Consider the following 13,021-nt stretch of genomic DNA (forward strand, 5'->3'; position numbering starts at 1 on the left):
GGAAAGATGCTATGCAATGCTAATTAAAAACTGGTTTCATTGTTTGCGAATAAATTTATAAAATAAGATTTGCAGCAAATAAGTAAGCTTGCATATGCGTTTTGCTCTGTCCAGTCATGTCGTGATCATTTTTCTGCTATCCTGCTACAATGATCTGAAAACTTAACCATTTTATGAGAGCTTAGATGTGTGTGCTGGGGTGCTTAAAAATATTACACAAAACAAACTTGGTTTTAACGTTGAATATATTATCATTAAATATCAAATACGGTGACTATCTTCGAACAGGTGGGCAGCTGAAAAGAAAAAAAAAACTGAGTTACACACTAAAGCTTATACAATCCAGATCAACTCAAAACAAATGTATATTCACATTTCACATACCTCCTTAAACATCGAGATGGTCACTCCGATGTGGTCCCTTGCTTCTGCCCTTCCTCTTTGCCATAAAAATAGAAAGCCTGCAGAAAAAGAACATTTTCAACAAATTAAGTGGAAACCATCCTGCTAGAACTCCCTTCAGGTCATGGAAGGGTGCTCTTGACCGGCACTGCTCTAAAAGGCATCGCATGGTGGCAATGCCTTTCCCGGGAAAGGATTTTAGTAAGATGCAAGCGTGCATGCATGCAACCGAGAATTTCAAGAGAACATGCGTTAGCAGCAGGTGGGAAAGAAGCAAAACACCCTCGTCTAGAAGAATTCTATGCTCAAAGCGCAGCCAGCGAATACCAGGCGCAAAAAAATGTAGCTTCAGGCGAGTGTGTTGAAGGTTAGGAACACGTTAAATTGAAAAGTGAAGAAGGCCAAATGACATTAACCTGGTTGGATGCATTGAAGCGACGAAAAGAAACGCACACAGTCTTGAGATGAAAGTGCAGACTAAACAAACGCTTGCAAAAACTTCAGCATACTTGTGATGAATTTAGAGAAAGTTCAATACTATGAGGACAACCGAGCTGTGCAAGCACTAAAGACCCTTTCGGAAGCCGCACAAGAAGGAGAACGGGTGTGCCAAATTTGCCATGGAACAGATTATCAATAGTGATAAGGCGCGCTAACTAGACAGGAACCCACGTTGCGGCAAAGTGTTGTGGAAGGCGACTTCTTGTAAAGGATACGAGCATGTGAGGGGCAAAAAACTGCTGAAGCTGCCGTGTCAAAGTACACTAAAAATCTTGTCGGACCTTCTGCAAGAGACTCGAGTAATAAACCTAATAAAGGAACGGCTTCAAGTGGAGGGACAAAGCTTGCGGTCACTAAAAGAACCATACTGCAGCCTGATTACTGACGAAATGTCAATACAGGAAAAAGTAATTTATGGCTGCCAAGTCGACATATTTTCGGCCTTGATATAAGCTGTGAACCTTGAACCGGTGGTGCCACTGAATTAGCCTGCAGGCTCCTTTGGTTTGTCCTGCGGGGGCTTTCCACGGCTGACGTTATCCCCTTAGGGTATCTTTTTACCGGGAACAGGAAGCATGACCGGCTCCGTAACCTGAATTTTAGTGTGCTCAACTGTGTAAGAGGTAGGGTTCTTCATTATCCGTATTGGCACAGACAGCCACCAGACAAACAGCGCCATGTTCCTAGGCATGTCGGTTGACAACACACTACAACATCAGCATGTTTTGCTACATCCAGCGCGGCAAAATGACCCATCGTTCCTTTTATTTGACCAAACCACCTCATTAAGAACCTTAGAACAAATTTTCTAGAGAGAGAGAGGGGGATGTTTGATGGAATGCAGAAAGTTAGGGACTGTTTTGTTCTCAAGGCCCTCTTTAAGATCCAATAAAAGTTGTCACTTGTGAACCCAGTTTGGCTCCTAAGCTGATCACACATTGAGCCGAACCTGGAAAAAATTAAGCTGTCCCACGCCACCTTGATATTTTCGCCTGTCGTCATCAGCAGCCCCAAGTTCCTTCAGAAAAAGCCCAAAGGTCACGAATACGCTACAGAATCGAAAATTCCAGTAAAACAAGCTGAATAGTGCAATCCCATGTTAAGGACCATGCATCTACTCCACGTAAATATGTGATTGCAGCCTGTTCAGCAAGGTGTCTCAAGTGAAGCATGAAGCGCAATAACACAACAGCCCAACCAAGAACTGTAGCGCGGATGGCTGATTGTGTGGCCACTTTCCGAATTGACGCCACCGCATCACCGATAGCGTGCACCACAGGCGACGCGGCGGAGGAAAAGAGAGCTATCGTTCTCACAGGCGGAGAGGAGCATTCGGTGGGCTGCACGAAAAGGGGGATATCAAGCAGCTGTGTCACTTCTAAATGTTGCATCATGTGCATCCTAGTTCTCTTTTTTACTAAGAACTCCCACCTTCGTGCTTGTGTTTCAGCAGTCCAATGTACAATGGCAGCAAAGGTTCATGTTAAACAATACATAAAGACGTTAAATACAATACATCGAAATTCACTGATTCCAAACTCGGAGAGCAATGAATTGCTGAAATGAAGATGCCGACCAGCATATATATACAGTGCTATTGGAAGACCAAAGCACTGCACTCTCGGTCAAATTAGGCAAGTTCTGGTAACTGAATTTCACAGTGCACGTCATAGCATTGCACTACAATTGTATAGAACTAGGTGCTCACCTATTGTAACCAACCCGAAAAACAGCCAGTGACATCTGATGAGAGGTCCATCCAGATAGGTCCATCCACCAAGTAGGGCATGCCGGCTGATCTCCACTGCAAGGTGTAACAGTCAGTAGCCTGCAAAATAGAAGTGAGTGGCAAACAACAAGCAAGTTGCGTTAGCCTTAATCCTTCAAAGTTCTAAATGCGATATTAAGGTGTCGAGCAAGGTGTTCTTCACACTCCAAGCGAAAATATGAGAACGTTAAAATACCACATTACCTGGATGTAAGGATGGCCGAAGTGACTATCACAGCATAGTGACAATGTCAACGATCAAGCTTCTAACTCAATTCTCTCTTTGGAAGTAGATGCCGTTCATTATGACCAGTTCATGTATGCGTAAAAAGGTGCCGAGATGAGCTCTCTCATTGCTATAAGGCAAATTGCTTCCACGATTCTGTGACAAAGCGCAGACCTAAATGATGATAACGTTGCCAACAATTAGGGAGTGCCTAGCGTTCCGTCCAGCCGGAATGCTAAAAACTGCTAAAGTTCCGTCCAGACTGAACGCCAAATCAAAACCAGCCAATTAGCCGCCATTTCTCATTCTGGGATTTGGTGTAGTGGTTCCGCGGCTGACTACGAACGTTGTAGGCCCTGGTTGGATTCTCGCACCATTTTTTTTTGTGTGTGTGTGTGGCCGTGGTTAGCGTTTTGTAACAGCAAAACTTCCCGCCCGCTTTACAATTCACGCGATGAGAGCAGTAGGTCTTGGTTTTTTACTCAAGCGGCCGAGCCGCTCCCGCTCACTGGAGCCAAGGCCGACGTAGCCATCGCCAGTTACACCCAATCTCCTCTAATTATTACCAGTGATTAATAATTAACAGTGACTCTGGCTAGTCAGTGAGCGGAAGCGGTTTGGCCGGTTAGGTAAAAATCAAGACCGACTGCAATCGCTGAAATATTGTGAAGCGGGCGTCGGGTGGCGACTTGGAGATCTGTCCAGATTGAGCTAGAGTTAGTCCGATCATCTGTAATTATTAATAATGATTAATAATTATCAGTGATTCTGGCTAGTCAGTGAGCGGTAGCTGTTTTGCTGGATGGGTAAAAATCAAGAAAGACTGCTCTCAACGCGAGTTGTGTCTCCTCCGGACGGAACTTTAGTGACAGTTGCCGTTCCGTCTAGATGGAACGCTATACACAGCCTAACAATTCTGCCAAAGGAGGCTGGAAAGGCTGTGATGAACTGCTGAACAACAATACAAGTGAAGCAATTTTTTTTGTTTCTAAAGTCTCTTCTAGGTGATTGCAGCTTAAACCAGGTTCAATTCTTCTTCCCATGCAGTGCTTGAAGCCCACATGATGCGTCGGTGCATGTTTTCAGCTGGTACCGTCAATGTCATGGCAACAATTTTTTTCCTTCAAAACATGAATCTAATTAGTCCTTAATAATGGCCGCGATGTCTTAGGGAAGCATAGGGAACCAGATTTAAGGTTGTGCTCACATTGACATCAAACCCATTGAAACGATTTTCAAAAATGATACACATTGGTATAGGCCGCAAAACTTGAAACATGACAATAATGCATTACTGCCAATAATGACAATAGCCAGTGCTTAAAAAATTATTGCGATGAGAAAGAGGTTATCCTTTTCTGAAAAATTAAGAAAAAACTTTCAGTGTGATCTAACCATCTAGAAAAGGCTGTTCTCCCATCTATTCTCTAGCGGCATATTTTCTAGAACTATATTTATTTACATCAAGTCGTGTTTTTAACAGAGTGTATTATTTGCTGTGCAATTATGTACACAAGCTACTAGAAAGAGACCTTCGGCCTTAACCAGTCCAGAGGAGACCCACTTTTTTTTTTTTTGAAGCATTTGCTCTTGTGCGGGGTGCACTCATCCACAGAATGAGAGCCCAATACAAAATTTAACTGAGCAACACGCGTGGCCGCGAATTATTCGGAGACGGTAGTGAATGTTGCAGTGCTTAAACGCTCCCCACGTGCGGCCAGCATTGCTTATACCTCTGCACCAGACGCACGATACGCATGTAGTTTCGACGTGGTAGCAAATTCGGGTTGAATGAACGTTTTTGGTGCTACTGATGCACATGCACAAACATATATGCGATTATCGAACGATTGGAACACTCAAACATTCACTGCACATGCGGGGCTTGCGAGTGTGACGCCAATTTCAGCCATCGTACCCTCAATCTGAACGCAGAGAGCCTTGTTTGTACCAGTGCACTTTTCTGAGTGACCGCTTTGAAAAATGACAATCCCTGCAGTGTAGTGTAGACTGCTATGTGCCTCGGCTAAAAGTTACCTAAAGCGTACCACTCCAGTCCAGGTACGAAAAATGATGCGAAGAACAATTTGCAATTCCTTAAAAAGAACTACCCACCAAAAAAAAAAAAAAAAACTTGCGGACTCAACCTGGAGCGGTCGACCGCGCGTATTGGCGATCGGTTGTTGCGAGCACCAAACCGTTTAGCCAACGTAGCAGTATGGTCCTACTTCGCTCAACAAAAAGCCTACAAACGGCACAAACAATAGGGCTCTTCGATTTACAGACTCGAATTCACCGCGGATATTCCGCCGGAGTCCGATGATTCCCCGAAGCCATAAGGATACACAAGAAAATCGAATGCCTGACTGCTTTCAGGAAATCGGCGGTGAGTCCGGGACTGTAAATCGAACAGCCCTACTGTTTCTAGTCCCTCACGCAATATCCGCGGTCGAAAGGCAGATCTACGTAACCCTCAAAATCAGTCGCTGTCAAAAAACATTAGGGCTAACCGACGACGCAAACGTCTAACACGGAACGGAAGAGCCCTGCCCTGTTAAATACACAAGTAAAGTGCAAAAAGTTGACTAGCCACTTACCTTAAATCACAGGCGACATATCTTCGTCGAAACAATAATCCGCTGTCTTCAAAACAACCACAACAAAGCCACTCGACAAGCGCGTACAACTCCACCGTCTCGGCGGCCAGGAAGAAAGGAATGCGGCGGCGTGATGGCGTGGCGATGTTGCTGGATGGAGAGTGGAGTACTGAGGCCGGGTTTCGGTTTCGGTTGTGCCTAGTTCATACACGGCGCGAAGTGAACAAAAGGCGTCGAAACAAATTCTGGCTTGAACATAGACACATAAAGCAATGTAAATAGAAAGATAAGGTTGCCATACCCAGCAAAAAGTTGATTTTGTTGGGCTATCCTGTATATGAGCGATTGAGTTGTGGAATAAACCTCCGACATCACTTTGGGAGAAATCACTTTTGGTTAAAAACTACCAAGAACAGGCACATTTTTCGTTTAAAAAAAAAATCATATCGTGCTGTCAGCAAAAAAAAAAAAGAAACATACCACCGGAGGATCGAACCACCAACTTTGCAACAAAAAACGAGCGCGTTACCACTGCACCACCGCTACAATCGGAAATCAAGCCCGAACAAGTGCCATTTAGTTGGTTTGTCAATCTAAATCGCCCATGACTGCATAAATATTGTGAGTTATGTTTACTGCTTCTCGTATATAACCCATTCCGGCAGTCATACCGCTTCTTGGGCACGCACCAGTCTCCGAAACGAGGCTGACCTTGAGAAGTGTAGCCAGCTATCTCAACCTAAAAGAGATATCGCACATCCCCGTTCTCCCCGACGAAAGCCAACGTAGCTATGAGTGAAATGGCATAGAGGGAAATGGCATGCGCGCCCGGAATTAAAATAATGTTGTGTAATAATACCGTGCTTAGATCTGTCTCAAGGCAGCTGATTACAACTAAGGAGGATCGGCGAAGCGCTAGACCCGTAGTCTGCCGCGTACAATTTAAGCCATGCCACGGACGGTTCTGTCCGCGGGCTCAGCGCAGCGAAAATGAACACGTACGGTTTGACGGTTTGACCCTGTCGCAGCGAAAAAAAGCTGCCCATGTTTTCAACGTAAGTGTCCGCACTGCCATCCTTACACCAAAAACGGCGAATAAAGGGCATACAGTTTCATACCAGCCCTCCAAGTTCTGGCTTAAAAACAAGAAGCGCTAATCAAAGTAGCTTTTCTCTAATATGCCAAGTTTTCAGCAGCACCTTATCAAAAATGCAGTTATTGTTTTTCTTCTCGAAATTCCCAATGCCACCGCTATGTTTCTGTTATTATATCAGTCCTTCGCTATCGAATGAATTTTGGCTTGCTGCCAGCATTCGTTCGGAAAATGCCTTTCCATCATCAGTACAGCAGTCAAGCTTGCCGTCACGCGAACATCTGCCGTCATCGCGCAGCGTGCGTGCCAAGTTTTCGTCAACACCTTTTCAAAAAGGCAGCTTTTGTAATTTTCTCGCAACGGTCAATGCCAAAGCTATGTTTCTCTTATTACAAGCGCTTCGCTCTCGTATAAGTTTTGGCTTTCTGCCGTCATTCATTCAGAAAATGCCTTTCCATCGTCAATTCAGCAGTCAAGCTTGCCGTCACGCAAACATCTGCCGCCATTGCACCGCAAGCATGGAGGAAGGTGATGGAAGACGATGGAAGGTGCTGGCAGGCATGCCACCATGCCTGCCAGCACCTTCCAGCGTCTCCTTCCAGCAGCTTCCATTACAGTTTCTTACGTACATCAAGCTTTCCAAGGCGACCATCAAACGCAATCAACCTTTCCAGCAATGAATCTTGATGGTTGGTTGATGGAATTTTCAACAGGGGTAGCTCTATCTCACGTGCACAAAAACTGAAACATGCCCAAAAATCATTTCTTGTAGAGATATATTCAAGCTGTGCTTCCTTGTGCATTTATTAGTGGGGAAATGTGCTGTGTACAAGTATCCTGAAATGCCGAATTTATCCAACGCGCTGTATACAAATGGCATGTGCACGACAGGAAGAAAAACGTGGCGGCAACTAAGTGAAGCCGAGTTGGTAACGTTGGAAACCATGACGTGATCGTAACAAACAAAAACCATCATTTGCCCTTCGAAAGTGCCAAACTGGTTTAGCTGCAAGTCTGTATCCACGGTGCAATTTTGCCAAACTACGGGAATTTTTATATCATATTTAGAGAAGATGATTAGTTTGTAGCCACAGTATCGTCGCGTGCTGGACCTCTCCTGCCCCCAGGCCAACCAAACTGCCCAATGGCGATGGTTTCATGCGGCGCCAGGGGTGCGCATGCCTTCTCGCCTGGCGTGTCAGCGACGGGGCAGCGAGGGTGCCATTACTGCGGCTCGTTACGGCGAGGATTCTTCTAGGAACGCACGATCCGCTGTGACAGTGTTCTCGTTACTTGTTCACCAACCACGTCACATTATTACGATGGATACGATTAGCTGCCAAAGGCCCTGACCTTATCGTTGCATTTGGAATTTGGCGTTGCTCACACTCAGTTACATTTTACATATCCACGCCCTATTTTTCCGGAGGGTTCATTGCTGCCTTACACGCAGGCGGTTCACCCTTGGCATAGCAATAAAATGCTGCTCCTGTTAAAAGCGTATGGCGACATATAATAGTGCTTACGTCATTTGAAGACAAAAGTCTAACGACAAGTAATAACTTGTTTACGGCTACAATGTAATTGTGACTTTTACTTCGCCTTTGTTTTTTTGTGATTTGCCGAGCATCGCTTTGCCCTGCTTCCCTTCTGCCACTCCGAGTTGCTAGTACACAGAGCAGAGCTGTTTAAGCCAAGCTTTTTTCCTCCAGCACACCAAAAAACCGCGCAGAGCGCCTATTTTACATCCGCTTGCCTAGCAACACCTGGAGCAGCTGTGAATAGCCTCGCACTAACTCCGCAAGGCTAGGCATGCCTCCGCCGAGCCTTAATGGCAACCGTCAAGCCTTGACGTATCTGCGCAAAATATGGCATAAAGGCTCCTAGCTATGGGGATGCGTAGCGATTGAAAGGCCGGAGAAGATCCGCACCCCCGATGAGGAAGCCGCTTACGGGAAAGCGCGTCGAATTGTTAAGAGAGAATACGATCGCCGACGTCTAGCCGACTCAGTAGATTGTGCAAAAAGGGGCGGCGGCCAAGCGGCGATGCCGAGACAAGGACCCAGAGTACGCAAGTCTCCAGGGCAAGGCCGGTGGTTTGGCGGGAAAAAGCTGGCAAGACCTAAAATAACCTCCCCAATTTTTGGAAAACGGCGAAAGACCTGGGCCAGCCAGGTGCCGATCAGCTCCGCCGAGTCTAGAGCCTTGCAGCACTAGTGCAATCTACGCTCAATTTTTTTATCTTATTGTCTTCCTTACGTCGATAGAGGTATGTCACCATCTGCAAATAATAGAGCGTCGCGGGAATTATGGTTCTGTCAGAATGTGACCTGTTGTGCCGACTTGCTTTTAGTTTATGTCCTGAACTATTTTACAACTTCTAAGTTGTCAAATTATTATATTGAAATGTTGCGAAATCCGAACAGAGCCACTCTGAGCTCCAGATTCCTGGCTAAACACGAAAGTGGGTATGGGCACTGTAAAAAGGACCAACTCTGAAAATATCTTTTGGGCACTCACTTGCAATGGGCGGAGATGTAATGGCTGCTACTCTGGAGACCAGGGTTAAATTGCATGAAAGAACACATTTTGCTTATTCCATGGTGGTCAGTTTCAGTTTCTTGACATGGCAACCAGTACTACTAGTAAAACATCGGAGGCTTTTCGGCGAGGTTGACACATACGGCTTTCGCCGTGGTAGGAAATCTAAGGAGGACTGTAAAAACGAGCAGCAAAGCATACAGTCTGGTCCACGCCTCAGAAATCTGCTGTAACCATCAAGCTGACTTCAGCACGCTGGCGGCCGCCTGCCGGATCATAAGGGGTCACTCGGAACGCCACGCGGAGCGGGAGGTGCAGGCGCGGCCACCATTAGATGCACCACGGTAGCGCGTGGCTGCGCTCCGCGGAGCGTCACTACCGGTGATGCGGGATTCTCGCCGCACGTGCGCTAGAATTGCCACCTACCGTAACCTCTCGCCCTAATTTTGCTAAGTTCACATCTGCCGCGAGATTCCCGCATCCCCGGTGGTGCCGGTTTTCAGAGCACGGCCACGCGCTTCCCTGTTCTAAGCGCTTACGTACTCGAACTGAAAACGGAGGTGAGTATTCATCGGTGCGTATATGTGGTGTGGTGGTGCGCCGTCTGTCCCGGCGCACGAACGGAATGTGCGCACAGGACAGCCGTCGAGTCGGGTTGGTCGCCATCCTGGGGACGCGATACGGGTACGATGTGCAAGGCCACGCACTAAGGGGCGTACCGACAAAGGAGTGCGGCGCAGAGCAAAGTTTTTTTGTACTACGGTGCTGGTTTTCGGCGACTTCTTAATGCCGGAGGCTCCCTCGCACCGAAGCAGCGGTCACTCACAACGCCATTCGCTGCGGTATATACGCACTTGAGCCTCACCCACGGATGTCTTGTAGTTTATTAGTGTTCATACAGGCAGGTGTACCTGCACCGTGTCCTGAGTTCGCGCTTGTGGTGGCGGCATCTGTCTGTACAGCGTGCTACGTTCGTCTGGCGTGAGGGGCATCGTATTCTCCGGTCATGGCTGTCATCATCACCGGGCATTGCGAGCCTTTTAACGCCACTGTTAAATTCTTGACCCATTACTCGCAGTCAAGGTGGGAAAATAGCGAGTCTTTCACAGCTTGAAACCTGCAGGTGCCAAAACATTATGGTAAAAGAAGTGAGAAAATTGTATTTATTTTGATTATCTAGGCTAGCCTTTCCGAAAAAAGACACATGCAGGTCCTCAATTTTCTTTTGAAGCTACTGCTCTTGGCACCGGGTTTTATTGATAACTAACCTTATCAATATTCATGTTGAAAAAATACAACGTATACGCTCGGCGTCTGAGTCCTACTATGACACAGAAAATGGTACCTGTTATTACTTATATAGTGTAGATGATTTTCTATTGAACAGATAAGTTTAACGTCTTAATTTGATTGGAAGGGTGGTAGACTTTGGTGGTTACCGCATGCTGACCGCGCATACAGTAGGACGTTAATGTGACAATGCCTCGTTCTAAAAATGCCTCGTTTTTAAATGTGACGGGAAGGCTTGAGAAGTTTTTTTTTCTACAACTGCAAAAATTCACAAAACCCTGCATGTATAAGTTTGCTTAAACAATGGTAAACACAATTATTGATTTGATAAATCAATGTAGACATACAAAAGCAAAAAACGAGATTTGTACGGTTCCAACTGGTCAAAGGCTTTGGTCAGCAAGACCAAAGTATTTGACCAGTTTGAACAGTACAACTCTAGTGTACTGTTCCCAGTTTCCTACAACGAAAGCGTCATAAGACGAATGTGCTTATACCGGTACGCACTACCTAAAAAGTATCAAAAAGAATGTTTCGCACTAACTTTGGAATATACTAACTAAAACATGGCTGTATATGCTAGGGTATATAATATTTCCCACCATGACAATTTTGGCCCAAATGGTTGCGTTTTTCCGCCCTTCGCTTTGTGTTGGTGGCTCCAGCAAACATCCTGTGTATTGCGGGACGGGTGTAGCCTCTGTGCATGATGTGTAACCATCTGAGTATATCTGTTGTGAAGTGAATACACACAGAACTATACCGTTCTTCCGTTTCTAGTGGTCCACGATGTGCCTTGTTCGGTGCTGCATTGTTTATCTTTTCTTAGCTAACGTTTCACTGTGCTTCCCTGGGTTCGGGCTGTCAACAAAAGACATAATAAAAAATTGTTTGGAAATTGTCACTAAATACGCAATTCCCTCTGTTGGATGGCACTTGTTTGAAAACATTTTTTGTTTCGCCATTTTATGTTCTCATTTTGCGGCGTTAAATTTTAAATTCTGGGAAATGGGAAATATCCATAGATTGTAAACATATAATATTGGATCACTGAAGCTTTTATTCTGAAAACGTCAAAGAGGAGTTTTGTTGTGAAATATTATGCCAGGGTACAGCTTCTTCGGCCTGTACATATTTATGTATGCATTCACTCCTGCCACCTCCTATCTCACACTTAGTGGATTAACCTCTGGGTCCATAGCATCTGCCACTTGGGCCTAACCTCCCTTTTTGATATGTTCTGCCTACTGATTGAATGCGTTCAGCTTATAGGCTTTGCAATCTAGACTATTACTTACACGCATTTGGCAGTTCCCATCGTCATGCATTCCCTAGCAATTTAAAACAAACTGCTCCGGAATCCTAAAGTACGGCGTAGACTTTTAAACAAAGGTTTTCACCTTTTGTGTGCCCACCCTTCCCTTTGATTGAGAGCCAAGGTTTGAGGTCTAGCCAAATTGGGATACTACCCACAGATTCACGCACGCTAAAAGCTACCGTATATTTCGAAGGCCAAAGCTTACGCGTACTGAATTAGCGGCGGCTTGCGACAGTGCAGCCAGCTATCGTACATTGTAAGTACGATAAAACAAATTCACGATTACTGATTGTTTTTTACAGTTTTTTTGTTTTTTTTACCGTTTTTACACAGCTAAGCAACGTTTTGCGAATGTCATTTTGACACAGCTACGACGTCTTCTATGACGGCTTTCTAAGTCCTGTTAAGACGAACCAAGGTCACTATTTAGAGTAAATCACTTCTCGCGTAAGCCTTTGCAACGGATAGTTTTTTTTACGGCGAAATAGCTAAACGATTCCCCTCAATAAATAGTTTAGTGGAACGTTCATTGCTAAAGTGCCACCAATTCTATTATTTTTCTAAAGTTGGCGCTCGTAAAGCAAAAGAATGGGTAATATTTTGCAGCACGTTGGGTTAAATTTTTGCTGTGAACATTGTTTTCTTGTTACCAAGCTGACCTAAACATTGTCCACCATTGCGTTTTTATATAAGAAAGAAAGAATTGATGACAAAATTGCGAACCTCAAAAAACTTTTTCAGCCACAGATTCACCAGCTACAACACGTACCAGCGAGGAGGAATGTATGTAAAAGTATTTTTCAATAAAGATTTTACGGTTACTGACTCTTTTTCACAGTTTTCGGAATATCGTTTGTAGACAGCTAGGTAACGTTTTAAGTATGTCGTTTTCGGACAGCTAGAAGGTCTTCAATGACGACTTTGTAAGTCCTGTTAAGACGAACCATTGTCGTCATTGAGAGTAAGTCACTTTTCACACTTCTCACGAAAGCCTTTCCAACGCTTAATTCTTTTTCGGCGGAATTGCTAAACTATTTCCCTTAATAAATGTTTGAGTGGACCATGCATTGGTAGAAACGCCAGCAATTCTCTTTTTTTTCTCCTAATGTGGCCCTGGTAAACCAAAAGAAAGTGTAATAATTTGTTTGCAGCACGTTGCGTTCAGTCTATTCGGGGAACACTGTTTTCTTGTTACCTAGAGAACGTAAACATTGCCCACCATTGCGTTGTATTATCAGAAAGAAACAATTATGACGACGATGCGAACCTCACCAAAACCTTTTTT

General features: G+C 44.9%; 1 protein-coding gene and 1 long non-coding RNA gene across 18 annotated transcripts in view; one reads left to right on the forward strand and one right to left on the reverse strand.

Annotated features, from left to right (window-relative positions):
- Window positions 1–12,974, forward strand: part of LOC144139566 (uncharacterized) — a 126,405-nt gene extending 113,431 nt beyond the window's left edge. For 3 of the 17 annotated variants that reach the window (XM_077671878.1, XM_077671881.1, XM_077671867.1), the window contains one exon: window positions 12,478–12,970. In XM_077671878.1, coding sequence (XP_077528004.1) covers window positions 12,478–12,527 — 50 coding nt within the window. In that variant the 3' untranslated portion in view covers window positions 12,528–12,970. Of the gene's footprint in view, window positions 1–12,477 lie in introns of all 17 variants that reach the window. The other 14 variants (XM_077671875.1, XM_077671869.1, XM_077671865.1 and 11 more) reach the window with 9 other exon arrangements.
- LOC144138907 (uncharacterized) lies at window positions 124–5,637 on the reverse strand. The gene is made up of 4 exons (XR_013316000.1): window positions 5,495–5,637; window positions 2,612–2,731; window positions 385–461; window positions 124–296 (listed from the first exon to the last, which is right to left on the reverse strand). It is a non-coding gene; the product is annotated as an uncharacterized LOC144138907 (long non-coding RNA).
- Window positions 12,975–13,021: the final 47 nt, after the last annotated feature.

The sequence above is a fragment of the Haemaphysalis longicornis genome, unplaced genomic scaffold (genome assembly GCF_048455015.1).
Source record: "Haemaphysalis longicornis isolate Haplotype H1 unplaced genomic scaffold, Haemaphysalis longicornis Haplotype H1 scaffold_5, whole genome shotgun sequence".
Classification (NCBI taxonomy): domain Eukaryota; kingdom Metazoa; phylum Arthropoda; class Arachnida; order Ixodida; family Ixodidae; genus Haemaphysalis; species Haemaphysalis longicornis.